This window comes from Anabas testudineus, chromosome 19 (genome assembly GCF_900324465.2).
Source record: "Anabas testudineus chromosome 19, fAnaTes1.2, whole genome shotgun sequence".
Classification (NCBI taxonomy): Eukaryota; Metazoa; Chordata; class Actinopteri; order Anabantiformes; family Anabantidae; genus Anabas; species Anabas testudineus.
Window position 1 is genome coordinate 10024779 of NC_046628.1, and position 22541 is coordinate 10047319.

The 22541-nt window shown below is 40.5% G+C and overlaps 1 protein-coding gene across 1 annotated transcript; it reads left to right on the forward strand.

Annotated features, from left to right (window-relative positions):
- Positions 1-8017: 8017 nt before the first annotated feature.
- On the forward strand, positions 8018-22260 carry gfra1b (gdnf family receptor alpha 1b). The gene is made up of 10 exons (XM_026351656.1): positions 8018-8260; positions 8586-8894; positions 9628-9711; positions 15758-15936; positions 16218-16390; positions 16978-17087; positions 18157-18291; positions 19011-19207; positions 21539-21586; positions 22111-22260. The coding sequence occupies exons 1-10, from the start codon at positions 8221-8223 to the stop codon at positions 22258-22260; spliced, it is 1425 nt and encodes a 474-aa protein (XP_026207441.1). The 5' UTR covers positions 8018-8220.
- Positions 22261-22541: the final 281 nt, after the last annotated feature.

The window sequence follows — 22541 nt, forward strand, 5'->3', positions numbered from 1 at the left end:
TCAGCTGGCAAGAGCACAGCATTATCCCCATTAAGGTTCAGAGTTCACTGCCTGCAATGTGTTAGTAAATTAAATACCCCATTAAAGTCCATTAAGCTGCAGAAAAACAGGAAAAGTAAGACATAGAATACAACTGTCCCTTGCTGATGCTCGTTGTTCTAAGTTTACTGAACGATATCTGGTGTAAACACTTTTTCTAACAATAAAGTTTGATCTCAGATCCGAATTTGAGTTTTCGTCGCAAGGATAACAGTTTAACTGTACCTCAGTTTTTAGATTAAAGAAGTTGTTACCGGTGTCCAATCAAGGTCCAGTATTGTTACAGCTCCAGCTCTGAGGGCCAAACACATCAAATGTTTTATTCAACTGAGCCAGTCTGGTTTTTCCACTGTTAAAATGCAAATGTCGCTCAGATGAAAAAGGTTCTTGAAACATCCCCATCCGACAGCGAGGCAGCAGAGGCGCAGCACAGCTGTGAAAGGCAGAAAGTGAGGTGGAAATCGCTGAAGTTGGTAGCAAAGCCAACTTTAACTCTACCAGGTAAATCAATGTGTTTGTTCATTTGTGGACAGAGCTTAAAGCAAGCAGTAAAGGTTTGTTTAAAGCAGCAGTTAGACCAGTGAGAAGCTGCTACTGCAAGCTGACTGTTACACACTGACATAAAGGATGCTGCAGTTTGTAGACAAAACTGATTGATTTCCAAGAACTTAGTTTCAATGAAAAAAGTTTCTTTAAACATGTTCCAGTGCAGCTAATAACGTGATATTTTCCTCAGGAAAGCAACACGACTAAAGACATGGTCACATTCAGATTAATAACAACTGTGTTGTGCATTATATAAGGATTGAACACCTCGTACAGAGGAGCACTGAAGCCGTCTGTGAACGCATCATTTGCTTCCCAGCTGTCATGCAAGAAGCATCTCAGAATGGGTAGAGGCAAACTGAGCTCCCAAGACCTTTGCAACTAAATTGTGGAGTTGCAATATATGAATAGCACAGGATGCCATCTGATTTATCAACTCCCAAACGTTCTCACGAGCAGCACTGCGGCCATTACCCACAAATCGAAGAAGCATCACTCCATCATCAATTGGCCAAGCGATTTTTTTTTTTAACCAGGCGTTAACAAAATGAGTCAGAGGAGCACTGTATAACTGAATGTGCACTGCAAAGCCACAGTGCTGAAGCTTGTTTGCTCCACAACGTTTGGAGAGCCAAAGCCTAAGAATACCAAGACATCATGAAGCAGAAGCATCATCATCAAATTAACGAATGGAAGATGAATGGAGCCATGTACCAGGATGTTCTTCAGAAAAACGGCTGGAAAGATCAGCAGTCATCCACATAATTCTTTTATTGATCAAAATGTTATGATTATGTTGATAACTGCATTGCAACCACTCGATTTTTAAAGGGGAAAATGACGTATTTCGTATTAATCTGCCCCACTGTAGCATTTATCAGTAGTGTTTGATGATATAACTATGAGATATACCACTGTTGTGATTTGCTTGTTTCTTGCAGCAGAGTACATTTACTGCTGTACAGGCTTAGTTAGTATTCAGCCGGAGTGGTTGACTTCACTTTTCTGCCTTTTAATGCCATCGAATAGTCTGTGATAGGTTATTACGGGAGAAGTAGTCAGTTTCTTGCTGCCTTGCAAAGTACTTATCGAATGGTATTTCAGTAGAGTAGCGTGTGGTCTGTAAACACTGATGATGCAAATTTTGGACGATCTGCTGGTTTGTGGTAACTCAGTGAGACTTTCAAAAGACTTACTTTTAGTGAAACAGAGGGAAGGAGTTGATCTGGGGGAGATCTGTTTCTAGACAGAGTGGCCGTTTGCCCTTGTGTGTCACATTACAGTGTGTTATCACGTCAAGGATAATTGGAAGTGTGGGAGGGAATACCAAGCGGGGATACAAAGGACAAAATTATGGTGAGGGAAAACAGTGAAAGCCAAAAACGATATTCAAGCTGCCTGCACAGACGTGACACAATATGTTACACGATCCCACTTTTAAATGCAGTATTTTTCCATTATATGATGTGTCTGGTCTGTGTTTCTGTTGGCAAGGTTGTTGAAATCGGTTTTATTTTTACATTCATGATTGTAAACAAGTTAGATTTGTGCTTAACCACATCATTCTTTAAGTAGATGTGCCACACAGATTGTGAAATGCATAATAGTTTTGTTATTTAGTGTAGTGTTAGAACAGTTTTGCTCTGAATAAACTAGACAATTATGAATGTCTACATAAACATAATAATAGTGGGGTCCACTGTTATCGTCAGGATGAAGTTACAAAGTGCTGAAAGGACGTTTAATATTTAAAACTTGCACTGCTCATTGTTTTAGCTATGTGCCTAATCAGTCCCCATGAATACAATTAGAGTATTCTCACGTGTAATTACCACCTCATAACCAGAACTTAAGGTAGCCTTATAGCATGATTACACATAGATTATTTAAAGGGTATGAACAGTCTCTAAATATTGCACCATCCCTGTGAAATTGTATGCAATCCCCAGAAAATATCACCTTATGTAACCACTTTGGAGGCATCCCAAATGGCAGCAACTGCTGGCAGCTTGTTATAATTGCTCTACAAGAACGGAGTAAGTTTATAACAACCCTAAATACATATAAACCTACTGGAGGCCAAAACATCCCAGGCATCTAAATAGACTCTGGTTCCACCTGAACGATACTTGTGGAGGGTTAAAAAAAAAACAAAAAAACAATGGCATCGTTTCTCTGACGCAGGAGGCACCTGGAATTGGACCATCTAAAATGAACATATCCAGTCTGACAAAACCGTGAGCACCACAGCCCTGTTCTGTGATTAGGAAGCTCGGTACTGGAGTTCCTCTAGGACTGTGACTGTGCCCACACACTGTCTGTGTGCATATGAGTTTAAAAGGAACCCATAAATACAGAGGTTATGGTTTAAAAAGAACAACAAAACAAACATGACTGTCTCCGACACCTCGGCTGACAATTTAGCTCTGTAACTGGGGGGGGGGGGGGGGAGAGAGAGAAAATGCAGATCGTGCCATGATGGCTAAAATTCTCCCACAGCGTTTGAGGTGACGAGACAAAGGCAGTGCAACACTCGGCACTATTTTTAAGATTATGCCTACTGTGGTGTAATGAAATGCAGTGTTGCTGCTGCTACAAGCCTTTGCATTGCTGTACCAACACTGCCCCCTGCTGCCTCTATCAGGCACAGCAGATCACATGCAATCACACTTGTTCACAGAGAGACTGGACTCTTTGCCATGTGAAATTTTGCCATTTGAAGGTATTAAATGAGAATACATTTTTCCTAACAGCTGGCACGAGAGTAAGTGCCAAAGGAGCGTAGCTGTGCCAATAAACTGATTCACTCATCAGGTTTGCCTGTCCGCGTCACCATGCGCCAGCTGGCTGTGTGCACACTTTGGGGCGTGTCAGTGCACATGTGTGCACTGTAACTTCTTTTTCTACTAATATTTTATTTCACAACATATGGAGGTCATACATAAGCTTCAATCTTTAGCTAAATCTAAAGTGGAACAATGAACTCTTTAGAAGGAGAACATCCTGAAGGAGTTTTTGGTATTTTTATAGCTCCTCTTCAACAGTCACTCCTCTCAGCAGAAAATAACTTAAAGTGAAGGGACGCAGGTAAAGGGCCAGGTTGCAAAAGGAAAGTGGAGGTTGTTTTGAGCAGTTTATTTACCACTTCATCAAAAATGGATGCCTGCTACTGAGGAGATGGGCTCGTACTAACCGACACAAGCCCTCGATGCACTTTTTGGGAGATCTAAGTTCGGATAAGAATAAACACACATCAACCTCAAAGTGCTGACTGTAATGTTAAATATGCATTTTCCCTCACGCGGACGAACTGGCAGCTCTCCTGCTGCGTTTTCATGTTTTATCACCATGTATTCTGCTTTTAGTAAGTGATAAGTGAGACAAGTGTTACTTCTTCCATATTTTCCATTACTGGTACAACACGAAACATCTCATTTTCTCGGTCAGAGGAAACGAGAGCTGAGACGTAGACCTCTATGATGCACATCTCTCCTTATTCTATCCAGACTGATGCTTTCACTGTCGCCTCAACCTCAGCTCGTGTCTGTTGTTCCGATTATTTTAGCCTAATGTGAGTAAATGATGAGGGATTTGAGCTGCTCGATGACCTGCACCTTTTTTTCCATGTGAATCTCTAAAATGCAAATGAAAAAAACTAATAGAGAAAACAAGTGCAGGTTCATATTATTTGTGTTTCTGTCTTACAAGATAATATAAGTAAAAATGTTCCATTTTTCTTTTGGGGACTCAAAAACGCTTGATTTGGCTTTTAAGTTGTAATAAAGGACGTTTACCATGGTGCAATTATTCTATTTGAGCAAAAACTACAGTTCAAAACAATTAACCAGTGTCTCTGTGGGTATGAAAATGCAAAACATGGGGGATAAATATGAAACTGTCATTGTGACAGGTTTCAGGTCAGACCAGCTTGTACAAGGTTATGTTTTCCACTAGATGGTACTACAGCCTGTTTATTTCACCAGGGGCTCAATGCTACAGCGTTATTCCAATCCTGTCATTGTGATCAGCGACACTATAATAAAATAATGTATTATATATGTTATGTATATTATAATACAGCAAAATGGGCTCCAGTTAAGATACTGTCGTCACTAATAAACATAGGGACATAGGGACTCTTTAATCATTCTTTCTACCCTTTCTCTTCTTCAAATAAGGCAGTGTCTCCCACCTGACTCTTACTTTCCTCTTTAAAGGAGCTGATGTACTTTTATAAAATGAAATTGTGGGTTTTTCTTCTAAGGCGTGTTGTTTGTCTCATCTATTTGTCAAATTGACTTCTGTTTAACTAGTTTTAGGACTCCCATAAAAATCTGATGGTGTTTTAGGTCACATTTACACAGAAAGAGACATTTCTAAAGGCTTCACAAACTTTCAAGCACCACTAAGTCTCACAGTGTGAATCTTTTTTTTTTTTTTTTTAAGCGCTCCTCATCTAAAAGCCTTTTTGTAAAGACGGCAGCTGTGATCAGCTTCAATCGATGCTTGTCAGATTAGATTTTAATGGCGACCAGATTTCACAGCAGGATAAGGTGCTCACAAAATTCTCCAAGTGCTCCTGTGTTCCTGTCCGTCTCCTTGAGCTGCCGGAGACTGGCGGAAAATAAATGAACACGCATATTGTTCATCCATATGTTCAGTGTGTTTTCAACACGCTGTACGGGGGACACTGGCAAGTGTGTCGGCCACACTGAGCCAGAAACACGACTAAATATACAACTGCCATGCTTCAGTTTTGCCATTCACATTTTGGCATTGATATAAGATCTATTTAGCCATATTTTGGCACAGCTGTGAGTGTTTGGAACATATCAAGCATACAGATGGACAGTGAAGTTGATTATGTTGCAGGAGTGGTTTGAGAACTTTATGGCAGCACTCACAATATGGCTGTTCACTATGAAATCAATTAGAAACATATGTATACCGCTAATGTATAGAATGGACAATTTCACTGACTAAGCCTTTAACATTCATTCATTCATCCTTTTAACATGAAGTGAGTTATAGCATCCTGTCAGAGGTACGGAGACAGGCCTAAGGACCCCTGTAATTGGTTAGCGTTGATCTTGCAATATCCAAACAGCAATGATATTGATTACGTCCCAATAAATCTCATCCTGCAAGTGTTCTTGGGCAACAAAGTCTTCAATTGGAGACGCCTCAAATGAATTATCACAATAAATGTTCGGAGGTAGATAATGCTGAGAGGGCGCTTTTGCAAGGTAATAAAAGGACCTCAGTGGCTGATCTCCTTCCTGCTGCTGATTTAAGCCGAACGCATGCAGGAAACACAAAATGAGCTAATGTGACAGGAAACATAAGAGCTGATGGCTTCCTTAGCTCCACTAGGACTTCAATCAACAACCAGTCAATTACATTCTCAAGTTCTAAACTAGCTAATGGTATGGGTTGTTTAGATCAGTTATTTAATAGAAAATGTCAAGAGGGATAAAAGAATGAGGCGACAGAGCTGCAAGTAGACCTAGAGACCTAAATAGATCTATTATTTTATATCACGTAATTAGATTTGCTCTGTCTTCAAAAAAGCCTTTGACTTTTTAAATGGGAATAAAGATTTCATTGAATCTGATGGCCACTTTAACAAGCACAATGCTGTGTGTAGCAAATATATATTGAATGATTAGCAGCCTCTGTGAGCTGAAGCACTCACCCTGGTCGGGCTCTACGGAGGGATATTGACTTATTGGTCTAATAGCTCCGTGCATTTACAGGGGCCATCCAATAATCTCCAAACACTTCATTAGAGATGACAAAGTGCCATGTGGTTAGCAATACGACGGAAACTGGGAAAGGAAAAATCCATGGGCGTAGCGAAAGAAGCTGCTCACTGAGAACAGGGCTGACTTTTCATGATGTTACATCAGTGTGAGGTTGCAAGGAAACGTCTGATCTTTGCATGTACAGATCAGGTCATTAATGTCTGCCTTTTAGTTACAAGACGGGAAATGTCACATGAATTACATTTAGCTAGTTAAGCTATTATATTACTAATATATCCCACAGGGCTCTTAGGATTGATTAGTCAGTCATGATCCAAGTGATTCAACTTTCAGTCAGGCTCGTTCCCCTTGTGCAGTCTATTCACATACTTACATTTACAATGACGATGTTTAACTTTATAATTTAAATGGCTTTTATTCTATAGTCAGTTTTACTCTATATTATATCTTGTCCAGCAGGCTGCTCCTCAAAGTCCTCAGCAAGCTTCAACACAACAGGAAGTCGACATTGGTGTTGCTCGGGGGCATTAAAGTGACCTTAGGCAAACGAGAAGAAAGAGGATAATGAACGTTTGGCACTAACAGGGATTTTTCCAGAGCACACCTTCCCCCAGAAAATTGTTAAGGGCTGTCTTAAGCCACCGAGATCTTAAAGAATCTTGTCTTTTGATCACTTCAATTCGTAGATCAAAACAACCTTTTTTCTAAACAGCATTTGCTGTGTGAAGTGGGCCTCTAGTGTTTTTCTCTAAAGGTTGATGTTTTCATTCAAGATAAGATCCTTCACTTCCACTATAAAACACAATGTGAAAACCTGCATGTGTGACCTTAGGTGTCGTAGCCGGGTACCCTATGTCACGCCTGAAAACTTTCTATTCGTCCTTTAACTCCTGTGTTTGTTTGTTTGTTTTTTTTATTCCCAGTGCAGAAAAACAAGCTTTGACAGAAAATGTTCTGTAAACAGTTATTACTGTTTATATGGTAACAGCAATTTTAGATAAAGAAGCAATATGATTCAAAGAGATCAAACTTTTAAACATGCCACAAAAAAAAAAAGCTGCTGGCATCATGATGTAGGATATTCCAACAATCAATTTAGCTGTTCAATAAGAGCCATTTCTCTGTAGTGCTGCAGGTTTGACGTCTATAAAATGGATTATTAGAAGTGTTAATATTTCATACTGTTACATGTGTAACCCTGGCTGAGGCTGCCCATCAGCTACTCATGACCGTCTTCTCATTGTTAATGGCTTCTCATATTTTTGTGCGCATGGTCGCATGACGTCACTCCCTCACGCCTCGCATCCCTGAAACCTCAGTTTCTCATCCGAGTGGAGAAGAGTCCGGATCAAACGCTGTTGTTTTGCGCGTTCACCTGCTCAGAGGAATGGATTTTTTTTTTTATCCAGCTTTGGGGATGTCTATTTCACACAGGTCTGGCAGCCCCGTGCGCGGCACTGACGGACAGCTGAAGTTGATCCCTTCATTGAGATGAGCTGATTTGGTTTTAGGGGGGTTTTACTCTGATTTCTGCTGTAAAGTTTTCTCCTCGAACCCACTGACGGCTCCTGTGTGGGATCAAACACACCCCCCGGCGCTGTCGGAGGAGCCGACGGGAGCGCAGTGAATTGGAAATGGTCCGTCAGCATCCGCGCGCTTCTGTGCGTCTCACCAGCTCTCCGGGTTGTTTTTTAAACCATCCAAAACTCCAACAGGTCTGCACGATGTGGTTTTAACTGGGGAGTTGGGATTCTCACTCCTGGATCTACAGGATGCATCTTCACTTAAGTCCAAACGATGTCCAACCTGAGGAAAAGCGGATCTGTCTGAAGAGTTTTTAAAACTTACGCACGAATTATCCGAAAGCGCAATGATTTTAACAACCTTTGTCATTATATTGTACTTCTTGGGTAAGTGACGCACGAATCTGTTGAATTTCTATCATGTTTAGACCATCTGCAGATTTATATTTCATATTTAAACTTAACTTTAGTATGGGGAGAGGCACATTTCTCTCCAGTGGCTTAACAGATGTTGATTTATTTGATTTGTTCTGACTGCTGAGGCGACATTGGGGACATTCAGGGCTCAGAAAGTTTGCGTAAAGCTCAGGAATCTGTGTGCCTTATGTGGCACCAATAAAACGATGCGCTCTTCAACCAAATCAGTAATCGGTGAGCATGTTGTGTGCAGGACAACAGAAATCTTTCCTGACTCACTTTTTCTAACTCCCAGACTCCGTGTTCACCTTGAAGGGTGACAGCAGCTCAGCCTCCCTGCCCGTCCGTCTGGACTGCGTAAAGGCCAGCGAGCAATGTCTGAAGGAGTACTCCTGCAGCACCAAGTACCGGACGATGAGGCAGTGTGTGGCGGGGAGAGAGAGCAACTTCAGCGCGGTCACGGGTCCCGAAGCGCAGGGCGAGTGCCGCAACGCCATAGATGCCATGAAGCAGAGCCCCCTGTACAACTGCAGGTGTAGAAGAGGCATGAAGAAGGAGAAGAACTGCCTGCGGATCTTCTGGAGCATATTTCAGAGCTTACAGGGTATGCAGCGAATCACAGCACAGTCTGAATGTTTCCTGATCTCACTCTCTCAGTATTGATTTATAGTTTATAGAGCTCTGCAAGTCAAAAGTCTTGCATTTATTTAAATGCTGTAGTGTAATACAGTGTTTGATTGTGTATTAAGAAGCATTTCAGTGTTTGGTGGAACGATTTTAAGTATTTAATCACTTATAATCTATTGTTTTATGAGTTCATCAGATCTTTTCCTATGTAAAATCTAAAAAGCAGAAAGTAAAGTGTTTGATAAATGCAGACCCACAATGTCCACATGCAAAACAGAAGAAGTCTTAAGGGAATTACTAAAGGGCCTCAACATTTTAACATACCACACAAGAGCAGTGACTTTCCACCACTATTAACACTGATCTCATTCTCGTTTTGCTGCAAATCTTAGTCATGCTGCAGCGAGGTTTGCTTATAAAGTCACGCTGGTCACAACAGGGACGAGTGCATTCATTACAGTGACATAAATCACAGTGTTAAACCTAAACAGATGGCGGTACTTGTTACAGGATGATCATAAGGCTGACCTTATGCAAGTTGTATTGCATAATTACATATTACTTTATAAAACAAACTGTTTCAATAGGAGTCATTTAAGAAGAATCACCCCCCATTAGCCATCTACATAACAATTTTATAATGTTCAAGACTATCAGATAACATCCACCCACGCCACATACACACATCACTGATATTATTTTCCCTGCAGGTAACGATTTGCTGGAATACTCTCCATATGAACCAGTCAATAGCCGCCTATCAGATATCTTCCGCCTGGCCCCCATCATCGCTGGTAAGATGTTGTTTTTAACATCAGAAATTCCTCCGGCTTAAGTAGAGACACTGTGCACAAGTTAAGTCATTGTATGCATCCATTATTTCTTAGTTATGCTTTAAACCCTGCTTAAGTCACCACATCACCCCCTACTATTTGACAACCACCCTTTTCTATCGCTGTCTGGTTTCAGGCTACAGCTTTCAATGCCCATTATCCATCACAAAAGCTTTTATCTGCCACTGTGACCCACCGTACACAAAGCAGAGTAATTTAGCATATTTCACTTTCGGCTCCCAAAGCAGTGATGAGAGGTCTGCGTGTTTTTCCACTGTCACAGCACTAATGCAGGAAGTAGCATTTATGCGTTAGTTTTGAATTAATCATCCTTTTAGGCTAGAGCCTGTGTTGTTTGAGCTCCGGGAGCCTGCTAGAGCTGAATACCTGGATTAAAAAAAAAAAAAAAGAACTGGAAAAAACATAAATGGTTTGTTGTTGTAAATCTAAATGCCATACATGTCGTCAAATGTCAATGGAGTGCAGGTGCATTTGGGAGCGCACACCTACACACACACACATATGCACGCACACAAGCAATTAACCATCTGTCTGTGTTCAATTGCACTGATAGCACGAGTGCAGCTCTCTCTGGCTCTCTTCAACGCTGAGCTTTCTGGCTGAAGGAGGGCGTCCGCTGCCCCGGCCAGCTAGCATTTCAGTAAAACAAAAAAAAACAAAAAAAAAGAAATGGTTATTTGATTCCCTCTCCCCCCCCCCCCCCCTCCCTGGCTCCCTCTCACTGGCTCTTGCTGTGATTGAACCCACTTAGAGTATCACAGTGGCTCTGCTCCACAGGCAATGACATAATTGTTAACTGTATTTCAAACAGAACAGAAAGTGGGGAAAGAAAAGATATTGGAATTTGGATTCATCTGCTACGGAGATTTGCATGCAGATACAGACAGAGTAGGATCTGCGACTTAGAGGTCATCGGCGTTTCAGTAACAGCACAGCTAGTAAAAGAGAACAGGGATTATCAAAGACATAAAAGAAAAAGCAGTTTTAACTACCCCGTTTTTTGTTTTTTTTACTTAACAAAATCATCTGTTTGATGGAGCCTAATCAAGACAACATGTTTCAAAAGTATCAAACGTGCTCATCTACAGTATCAAAGTGGGAAGCAGAGATGGAGCCAGAGCTAAGTAGACGGTGAAATGTGTTTAAACAGCCAAAGGGACTTAAAATCAGTCAGGGTCAGATATCAGGAATCCATTTACAACAAGTGACCTCATTCCTCTGTGCAAATAAACCGAGCCTCAGGCAAGTGATTGTGTAAAATAATGCACATGGGAGCAGAAGGATACTGTCCCGAGGGTCAGCGGCTAATACATGATGTCTCATCTGAATGGTTGAAAGTAAACACTTGTTATATACATTGAATCCATTTTTATTCTGAATAAACAAAACAGCAAATGCGATGTTTGAAATGAGCTGACTTCCTTTAACCCTTCCTCCCACTCTGTGGTTTTAACTGGATTTTATGCAGCAGCACGTGATGCACATGTTTCCCTTATGAGGTTTCTCATCAAATACCTATATCAAATAGGATAGACTTGTACTGTGCAGCAGTGTTTTGACATCAGCTCACATGCTAAAGCTAAAGCTTTACTCCTGTTATTCTGTGCAATATTATTACATGAAACTGAAAGCCGTGACATCTGAGGCAATAACTGCTACGATATAGTCTCCAGAAACCGCTGAAATTAAGTGCTGTGTCATATATAAAATCAATGAACTAGTGCCAGCTCAGAGTTGTAACACAATGCTGCTGTGCAGACTCAGGGAACAGCGGGGCCACACAAACAGCTTTTGTACAACACATTAAAAATACTTTGGTGGGATACCTGAGGGCACCAAAAAGCAAAACTCAAAGTTATAATTAAATTACATTGAGGTACTGACAACTTAGGTACCTGCAGCATGGCGAGATCTGAGGAAGGATTGTTCCAAGTTATATCTGCTTGTACAATCACACTCTCAACTCATTATGCGAAAGACACTTATTAGACACATGAAATAAATTCCATTATTTCAATCTGCCCTTCAGCATGTTCTCAGTGCCCTCCTCACTGGCGTCCAATCCTTCCTCCCCAGATTTTGGTACCTGCCTAAATGTTTTAAAGCTTCATGATGACAAACGACGGCCTTTCAGACAGTATCGCTATTCACACGTATGCAGCCGTTAACTCAGAGACAATCCCCCACACACTGATTTGCTTTAGCTCAACACTGCTTTCAGCCATTTCAGCAAATCGTCTAAAGGCACTTTTCCTCACAAGCGTCTCCCTTGTTTTGTTTTGTTTTTTGTTTCTGCACCTCTGTAACCGCAGAATAACACAGTTTATTCCAACTGAATTAAGCAGAAAGGAGCTCAAAAGCCAATGAAATTCACTTATATGCTGCACAATCAAATATTTAAACTCCAACATTCAGTGGCATTAAAAGAAATAGACAGAGCTAGCCGTTAAGCTGTTCACACTGCAACATGAAAAACATTAGCAGTCCCAGTGGCAAGCATCCGTTTTGCAGATATGATGAAACTTAAACTATTTTGAATATTGCATATCACTATTTCATCATTCTGGATTGTATTAAAATGGAAAGCCAGTGCTTTACTTTTCGGCAGATGTTAAATTAAATCAATTCCAACAGCAACAACTGTTATTTACTTTACAAGTTCTGAAATAGTGGTTCACATACTGACTAACCCACTCTCAGCAGTTCAGGCCCCTCTGACACATACATATATATGAATATGAAAAGCTCAGGAAAGCAGCTTGGAGAGCAGACGTGTACCTGATGGCTTAGCAATGATAGGTTGTGTTGCTGAGGCAAGTTGATGTGCAATCGTGAATGATGCACACAATGGCTAATCATGGTTTTGAGATAAGAAAATAGAGCCCTATAGGTTGCAGGAGAACATTTTTCAGCCAGGCTGAAGGAGGTATTTCACGCCCTGCACACACATACATACACATACAAAGACAAACACACTATCATTCATACTGTGTTCATGCGTAGTCTCATCTACATGCAAATGACCCTGCATAAATTCCCATACAGTCAGAATGACATACATCTTCAAAATTCAAAAATATTACAGTGCCTCTGGCTTCCCTTACATCTCCAACGTTGACATACAGGAGCAGAAATATAGAACCAGCTTGAGTCATTGCACTAATATTTCCTGTTCTCCCATATGGTTGCAGTCACGTCATAGGTCCAGTCATCTTACTAACCAGGATGTCCACGAAGTCTTATGTCATAACTCGGTGTGTCACTATCGAGCTGAAACTTTAAAGGGAGGTTTGGCTGCCAAATGACGGTATATAGCTGTCACTAGAGGAGAATAAATAGGTTAGATATCAATACTCAGACATTTGAGAAATCTCCTTGAGTCACTATGACTACTGCAATCTCCACTATGGGAGTCATTTTCATCCTGGGTATAAAAATTGGCAAGGGCTTATGGTCCTACAGTCCAAAATCCTTGTAATTTATCAAAACCATACTGAAATCTGGCAGATATCTGCAATGATAAACCTAACGTCTACTCTATTTTAACTCAATGAAAGATAAATGAGCTGAGGATGAAAGGAACAGCCAGTGCAGTAGGAGCTATGTGAGATTTTGCTAATTACATGGGTGCACTAAATAAATGGGTCCTGGGTCTGGCCATAAATACTCCGACTGATTTAGTGATGCTGGCAGAAGCCTGATAGGATGCAGGGTGCCATGAAGGAGAAGGCTCTGACCACTGCTGTTTTCTTTCCATTATGGGAGATGACAAAGAGGGCACTAAGTGCAGGGATGGCTTTAGAAGTAAAGCAGTGAAGGACTTGGATTTTGGAGACAGAAACAAGGACTGAGTAATATAATTAGTCTGTGGTTTTGGGGCTAGTGAGCGAGTGCCGGGGAGGTGTAATTATACAGTGGAATCAAGTTTGAAAGGAAGGTGATGAAGGCTAAGAAATACAAGATCAAATCGTCATAATTCATGTTGTGTAGAAGACAGATGAAACATTTGAAAGGGAACTTTTCTGGATGCTGATTTCTCCTGTGCCTGTAGAATTGTAACTAACATCTCAGCACATGGATATTATGGTAAATAAACTACTGACCTTTCAATAGCATTTCCTAACTTTGGCCAAGGAACTCCTCATATTCTCACCTTCACTGTATTAAAAAACAAAACCCCGCAGGACACCATGTTTAAGCTCCTCTCCTCTTTGAGATTTGTATTTAACCCTACCTGGCTGGCGGCTCTTCAAAAGGTCTTTTGTGTCATTCATAGAGGTCAGAGGTCAGATTCCAGTGTTGGCTCCTATGGCTTGTCATTTGGTGTGCTTCAATGGAAACATGGTGGCCTTGCTCAGGGGATGCAACTTAAGTAGGCTGAATGAGATTTGTTTCTCCTTAAACCCATGGCCTTTAAACCGGATATGATGTTATGGTTTATTATGTAACCTGCAAGTCACCTCTTATGAGCTGGCGGGCTTTATAAACCTAATTAAATAAGACACCACACACAGTGTGTTTTACAGAGAAAGTGAGAAAATGACAGATGTGAGCAAAGATTGTTTTGTAATGATTATAATCATCATGCAACACACATGGTCCAAGTAGCTCAAAACAGAACAGAAGAGAACTTCAGCACGGCCATGATTATATGTCAGATTTTGTAATATCACATAACAGAATCACATTTTCGTCACTGTTTTAGGAAGATTCTGTACAAAAACTTTGAGGATTTGAATAAATAAAACATGGTTTGCATTGTAATTATTCATGAAACAGAGAAAATTAGTTTAAATGCAAACGTCTTCCTAATAGAAAAGGTTTTGTCCTGCCACCGGGTCTTGCGTCTGCACGGAGTCACTCTGTGACCTACAGCTCGAACCTTCGTCGTAGTCATACTTAGTTTGGGCCGTCAGTTACATGCACACATACATACAACTGTGTTTTATCCAGCGTCTTAAACGATAACTTCCTAAAATTCTTTTAAAATGCCTTAAACCCAACCAAGGCAAGCATTTCCATATGGGTAATTGAGGAAAAACTGTCACACCTAAGGCCCAAGAGCCACAAACAGGCACTAAAGAATCACAACCCACATCTCTAGGCACTTGTCAGATGTAAGTAATGGGTTTTGTAATATGTGATTAACCCAAGGTTCAAGAATATATTCAGATTTAATCATGGCTCATTCTGTGGTGCATGAGAGAGTGCAGTGAGCTTCAGTTCCACCTCAAAAGGCAGAATTACAGAATCCATTCTTCCGTGCCACGGCTTAGGATACAGTTTGTGTTAATGTGCAGGAGTCAGTGGAGCAAGAAGGACTTTAACTACAACAAATGAGGAAAATAAGATGTAAGAGTCATTATGTTGGCTTCTGCTGTGATTGAAAGAAAGATGAGTGACTTGGTTTATATAACTCAAGGGAATGTATTGTGTCCAAGCAGGTGTGTTTTCAAAGTTTATATGTTCAGTAGGTTAAGAAAACAAAACCAAAAATCACCCTGCACATGTCTTGTTGATTTCACCTTGAGGTGACCTTATCACTTGAAGCGTGCGGCGAGATGAAACTGCGGCTTTCTGCCGCACACGAAGGAGTTTGATCGGAAAGGTCAAACCTAATGAGGTCAGAGAGTGGGATCTGATAGGAACCTGAAGTGCAGCATTTAGCCGGAGAATTTAGAGATCAAACATGTCACAAAGCGGCGGCAGCGAACGGAACAACTGGAGCAACAAATTGGGGCAGGAATTTATAATTAATCTGCAGAAAAAGAGTTCTTTATTCGCAGAATTTGTGTAATGTGGTGTTTACAAAACCAAACACGACTGAATAGAAGAGGGTTGATGCTGCATATTAGGTCTGGATATGACTCTAGAATACATACTACTACATACGACTATGTTTATTTAGGATGCTGAAACTACAATGCAGTTATATTGGGTGACACAGTCAACAATGCACCCTTTCTCTCTCCTCTCTCTCTCTAAGTTGAACCAGCATCTGCAAAGGAGAACAACTGCCTAAATGCTGCCAAGGCCTGTAACCTAAATGACACATGTAAGAAGTACCGCTCGGCTTACATCAACCCCTGCACTAGCAGGGTGTCTGCTTCGGAGGTCTGCAATAAGCGCAAATGCCACAAAGCCCTGCGTCAGTTCTTTGACAAGGTAATTAAGCGCGTTGATGGCGAGAGCCTTTCTCAGCTCTTTGGCACAAATCAGGTGTCAAATGTGATAGAGAAGAAGTGCAATTTTACATTGAGCGGCCTCAGGTGCCTTGAATGGCTCAAAGCTTTTCTGTGATAACACAGCACAAATAGTTACTGTTCACTTTGGCAGCAGCCACAGTGAATGCATGCTCACTATTTTATCAATGTATTTAAATATGGGATAAGCTAAAATACAACATGTTAACATGTGTTCTTTATTCTTTTCTTTCAAAATAAAAGGTTCCAACTAAATACAGCTACGGTATGCTGTTTTGCTCCTGTCCAGCGGGGGATCAGACAGCATGTGCAGAACGCAGGCGACAAACTATTGTTCCTGTCTGCTCCTACGAGGATAAGGATAAACCTAACTGCCTGTCTCTTCAGAATGCATGCAAGACCAATTACATTTGCAGGTAAACAAGGCACAGATTGATATTTGCTCTCTGTATTTTTAAACAAAATGCAGTCTCATGCTGCTTACCAACTTAAAAAACACATCCTTTTACAAACCAAAATGTTTCTGGTGCATTCAGTGCACACGTAACTACAGTTGTCTACACATTGAAAAACCAATTCTAATTTCACCTGCAAAAAGCTTCTGTAGTCATTCACGTGGTTTATTTTAGGAGACACTAACTTCTGTCCTGGTGCAAAGTACAAAAAAAAACTGAACATTCATAATTATAAATGAAAGGAAATTGTTGATCTGAGGTCGAGTCAGTTTAATTCACATGTGGGATCAAAGAAACCAACTAAAATTGTTTTTCCATCCACTGGACAAGCTGGGCCAAAAACTTATTTCATAGTTTATACTTTCAAATGTGACAACGCTGGAAACTGGGAGCAATTAATTTTTTTTTATGTTTGTCTGTGGCCTTAAAATACTGAACAAATGATTCTAAATGTCACGAAGCACTTATCCCGGTATGTGCATGGCATTACATAACAGCATCAGGAAATTAGCATCTACTCGTATAATTTGTTTCCCTATTGTTTTTAGGTCAAGACTCGCAGACTTTATCAGCAACTGTCAGCCAGAGGCTCACTCCATATCTGGCTGTCTGAGGGAGAACTACGCAGACTGCCTCCTGTCTTACTCAGGTCTTATTGGTAAGTCATTTTCTGAAGCATTTCACAATTTGCCTCATAAATTATGGACTGTAAATAACTTCACTCGGTGGCATTTCCTCGTGATTTGCATCTGATGATTTGATTTGTTTTCCATTCAGGTGAACGTGTAGAAGGGAAAATAAATAAGAAAATGCCTCACGAGGAACGAGTAGAATCCAATTCGTGGCACTTTTGTCAGTCAATCTGTGTCCCAATCTCAGTTTTCTGTTTGTGTTTGTTTTCTTTCCAGAGCTGTGTGATGCTTTATTTTTTTCAGCTTGATTGGAAGCGATGTATAAAAATGGTTTAATCAGACTTTGTTTTTCTTAAAACCAAAGCAAACAAAAAACCACTGAAAACTGCAGCAAGGCTGCACATAACCACTAATTCACATGTAACACATAAAACATAGCTATGATTGGATAGCCACAGGTGTATTGTTTGACATTTTTTATGTCAGCATGTACATGTGCAACTGTGTGCACGACTATACCCCTGTACAGTATAGTAGTGTGCAGAAATGGGACTTCCTATTGTTCTATCTTTTTCTCATCAGCAGGTTCCATCATGTAAAGAGGAAAAATGATCCCCCACTGAGATTTTGTAATGAGATTTGAGCACAGAGCAACAGTGACCAATTGCAAACCCAACAAGCAGACATTTTAATATTCGCACAGGTTAGACCTTCTAACGGGTCCCACCGGCTTAATCGCTCATCTCTGTCTCTGCACAAACTGTATGCATGTGCACTTAACAACTATGAGCCTAGTCAACACCATGCTCCCTCCAAAAAAAAAGGCAGTTTCAGTTACATTGTGATGAAAAATTAGTGGGGACTCACAGCTTGGTGGTATCAGCTTCTCTGACATTGCACACAGATTCTTGTTCCTGATAATAAGCATATGTATGATGACTTTCATACCGTGAAACTGGGATACAGCTGCAACCCTAGAGTACAGTCTTAAAGAACTAAAACTAAAGTTGTTCTGTTAAGAGTTTCAACAACTTTGATGATGGGGCCAGAGTTACAGTGACTTACAATATTTTTTCTTTCTCTTTAATGCTGCAGGAACGGTGATGACACCCAATTACGTGCGATCGCTCGGCATAAGCTTGTCACCATGGTGCGACTGCAGCAGCAGTGGTAACAGCAAACCAGACTGTGATAAATTTGCTGCGCTTTTCACCAGCAATCGATGCCTACGTGAGTTCCCATAATCACCCATGTTTAGCTAGACTTAAACTGTGGAGTGGGATATGACAGCTTGATACTGTATATTATATGAAACAAATACCAGCATACAGTAGATCTACAGACGTAGTCTCCCTTTAAACAAATTGATTTGTCATGTGAGCAGTGTTCAGTGGTATTGCACAAGTTAGCAATCATACCACTTAATACCAACAAGTCATGCCCATGTTCTATTTCCTTTTGTAAAGTTATCTTGGACTAAATGTCAAATTAGCGATTTGCTCTAATGGCTTCACATTGTGCAAAGTTTTCTCATTTCAGACATTTATGGAGTTTGTTATTGTCCAGCTTTGTAAATCATAGCCATTAAAGGCAGACGCCGCTTTTAAAAAGGTCGAGTCATTTTCTTTGCCTACACAATTAAGTATTATATAAGCATCTTTTAGTTGGAACGCATTTTTATTTCCAAGGCACGGATAGATGACACCTGCTTAATAATTGGAAGCGCAGACTATATTTTTAAAAAGAAGGCTCAGAGGGCAGTCTGGAGGATAATGCTCACATTACTTCTACTCAATATCTAATCAACTGAATCAAAATTATGATGTTGGAGGCATCATTTCTATTTTCATACAGTGTTTTCAAACTTCCAGACTGTCACATTTTCATTTAATTCTAGCACCTAGTTAAGCATAGATGCATCAATATGTCAATATGCTCTTTTCTTGCAGGTAATGCTATCCAGGCTTTTGGCAACGGTACTGATGTTGGTGTCTGGCAGCCCCAACCTCCAATTCAGCCCACTGCAATAGATCCTAGCATCAGTCGGAGGGGCAAAGAGAGAACCAGTAATGCACTGGACACGCTGACAGACATGAGCAAACTGGATCTTGATGGTGACTTGTATCACTTCTGTGGAACTTTACAGGTGAAGTACAGTTAGTTTGTGTTTTGTTTTACTGTAGACTGTAAGTTTTCTCATAAGTAGAGAGATGAAATTATATTTTCTATTTATCTTTTTGTTTTACCTGAATTTATGAATAGATTTATAATTTGACTCCGTTATTTCTCAAAAATGCACAAAGAAAAACACATTTAAAGACAACAAGCCACAATCTGATCCTCTCAGCGGTGCATTTAATTTGATATATTTTCTATACTGTATGTTTACAACCTAAGTGTTCACACATCAGAGCTGCCTAGCTAGATAGTATCTGGCAGAGGTAGGTAGGTAGGTACTGTCAGCCGGCTTCTGGGCTTCCAAGAAATACCTCACAGAAATAAAAGGTCACCACTATTTTAAAAAGTATTTAGCTTCAATTTTCATAATAGCTACTTATCTTGAAGCAGCAGCTTGTTTGTAGTTACACGTACGTCACAAGACTATTCTAAGGTTTAAAAAAGGACATGCATGAAATCCTTCCACGTGATAATAAATGTTTTGATAAATGTCCAGGCATTTTGTCCTTCTAAATTCAGGATGCCTCAGAACGCTCTCATAAAAAAAAGGGGCTTACTGAAGTGCCTGAGTCCAAATGGTGACCTAAACATCAGGTAGAGATCTATTTAGAGCCTCTGTCTAGGGTTTAGACGTCTGGCTCTGTCACCTTGATGGATCAGGGATGGTTTTATGATGGCATGCGCAGAATCCCTCCTCCTGGGCAGAAAGATGAGACGTCAGTGTGGAGTCAGAGTTTCCAAAGCTGTCATGTCAAAGCTAATTGGTTGCCACAGCAACGTCAGAAACGGCCCACAGGGGTAGTGTTTCTCTGACTCTGTCTGTGTGCATGCACAAGACACAGTATGGCCTTAAGGATGCACCAAATGTTTTGTCCCCACACTAACATGGTTCAGAATAAAGAAAGATAAACTGGAGCTTCTGATCGTATCACATGATCTTCCTCAGGAGATAAAGTTTGCCAAGTCGTCAGGTAATCACACAAAATTCTTTGCTACTAAAAAGGAGACTGTTGATGCTGGAAACTACTGTTTCACAGTTCACAACAGGATGTTCAGACCCAGCTGTAAACACGAGGACCATACGAGTACTGCACTGCTTATCTGGCTCGCTAGGAAAACTCACCTCTCCACGGTCCAAAACCAAGTCTTGTCCGGTAGAAACAAAAGTAAGAGAGTAAAGTGACTTCATTTACAGTACAGCATTTCCTGGATGACATATTCTGCTACACAAGTGCACATCAAACCCTCTTTGAGCGCTTGGAAGCTTTCTCGGCTGCACAGCTTGGGTAAAGTTTTAAAAAGAGCAGCCAACATAGACGAGGATTCCCCGATTCCCGAGCATCCTGTGTGCTGAGGAAGATCGTCTGATGGTCAAAAGCTCCAAACTGGCTTCTAATATCATTTGCAAAGGTGGCTGCAACACCTTTTCTAATGTCTGATACGTTTAATTAATGTGCATGAGTGCACAAAAGACCTAATTAGCAGATATTTCCATGGTGACTTAAAAAAAAAAAAAAAAAAAAAAGAGAAAACGGTCCAGTCACAGATAATGACATGTAAATCGATTCGTTTTGAAACGTCAAATTCTCAGAAATCCATTTAATGTGCCGATTTTGACATTGAAACTTATAAACTGTATGGTTTGCTCAGGCTAAATGTTCTTAAAGGAAGCTGCATTGATTCTCTTTGGCTTCAGCGACACTTCAGACCTCTGCTATTCTCCTTTGATACTGTAAAATAGTATGGGGCTATATTTTTAAATGAGATGATATCACATAGTTTAAGCAAAACAATCTATCATATTGGCTTTTAATAGCGATAATATGATTTATCACCAGTGAAACATCTTCCAGGAGAGACATCCTATAGAGCAATTAATCATACTTCTGCAGAATTCTTTCTACTTTAGAACCAACACATCGAGTGTTTATTACGCTTCCAAAGAAGCAAAGAGTCACTTTATCATTTTTCCGTACTCCATCTCTGTATCTGTGATTGTGCATTTGTTTGTGTGTGTTGTGTGTGTGTGTGTTTGTGTGTGTGTGTGTGTGTGTGGGAGGGGGGGTTATATCTATTGCTGAAAAAGATCTGGAGCAGTTTCTGAAAAGTTTTAATGTATTAAACTGTCATAACCTTGAGCCTGTGCAAACAACACGTGCTCATTTGAATCTCACACATCTTGCTTGAGGGGGATGATTACACAAAGAGGTCCATGTAGGTCTAAGCTATAGGAATTGGTGCAAACTGAAAATATCATGTAAAATCCACAAGTATCTGCATTCTTTCTTCTTCTTTTCAGGCTCAAAAACTGGTGTCAAATCAAACGTTGGATACGGCTGTGTGTGTAGTAAGTACTGATGTCTACTGTCCAATCCACTCCTGCAGTTCCAATTGGTTCCTTTGTGATTTTTAGTTTTTATAAGATCTAAATAATATATTTTGGGGCCGTTTAATTTGGTTTTTGAACAACGGAAATATGCAGTGAGGCCCACATTTCACAGTTGAAAGATAAACTCGTTGTTTTGTTACTGAGCGCAGCAGCTGACAAATACAACACAGATGAATCAGTGTTTCACATGAAGCCTTCATCCAAATGTGGTGCAAGTTTTAACTGAATGTGCAGAGAACGGGCAAAAGGAAATCGTAAATTAATGCACATCACCGTGCACTACTGCACGCTGCGACGAGCAGTGGATGGTGCTACAAACCACTGCAGAAGAAGAGGCCACAACAGGATGTAATTTTATAGAGCGTCAATATGAACATATTTATATGTGTTTGTTTCGTGTCTCCTCGAAATGTATCCGCCAATTATTTGTCTTTAGTTAAGGGGACATTTTACATTTCCACTAACTATGTCTCTTCCTCCAGAACCATCAACTGGACGAGTCCAGTAACTCAAACGCCAATGCCAGAAGCTCACCTGCTGAACTGAGCTGCGTACACACCTCAAGTATGCTCCTCGCACTACTTTTTGCTTTTGCTCCAGTAATTCCGCCGCTTGGTCTCCAGTTTTTGTAGGACAGAGAGGATATGACTCAACATGGGCATCTCAAGAAGCGACTCAACTCCTTTTAATTTAAACGTTTGCCAAAGTGCAATGCCTGTATTTTTTTTTTTTTCTAGAAGGGGAAAGATCAATTTGTCACAAGCAGCAGTGGATTATAATGGAACATGGAGTCCATGTTGACTGTGTTGAAACCAGATCGACTGAAATGCTGAGATCTGACTTCCTGCCTCGTGAGGGCAGTTTGGTGACTTTGAAACTTTGAGACTTTCCGGAGTTAAACCACGTGATCTGA

Excerpts from the sequence above, each read along its gene's own strand:
- gfra1b (XM_026351656.1), top strand. The coding sequence starts at position 8,221 with ATGATTTTAACAACCTTTGTCATTATATTGTACTTCTTGG. Across the intron at positions 8,895-9,627 it reads CATATTTCAGAGCTTACAGG|GTAACGATTTGCTGGAATAC; the intron begins GTATGCAGCGAA and ends TTTTCCCTGCAG. Across the intron at positions 15,937-16,217 it reads TGCGTCAGTTCTTTGACAAG|GTTCCAACTAAATACAGCTA; the intron begins GTAATTAAGCGC and ends TCAAAATAAAAG.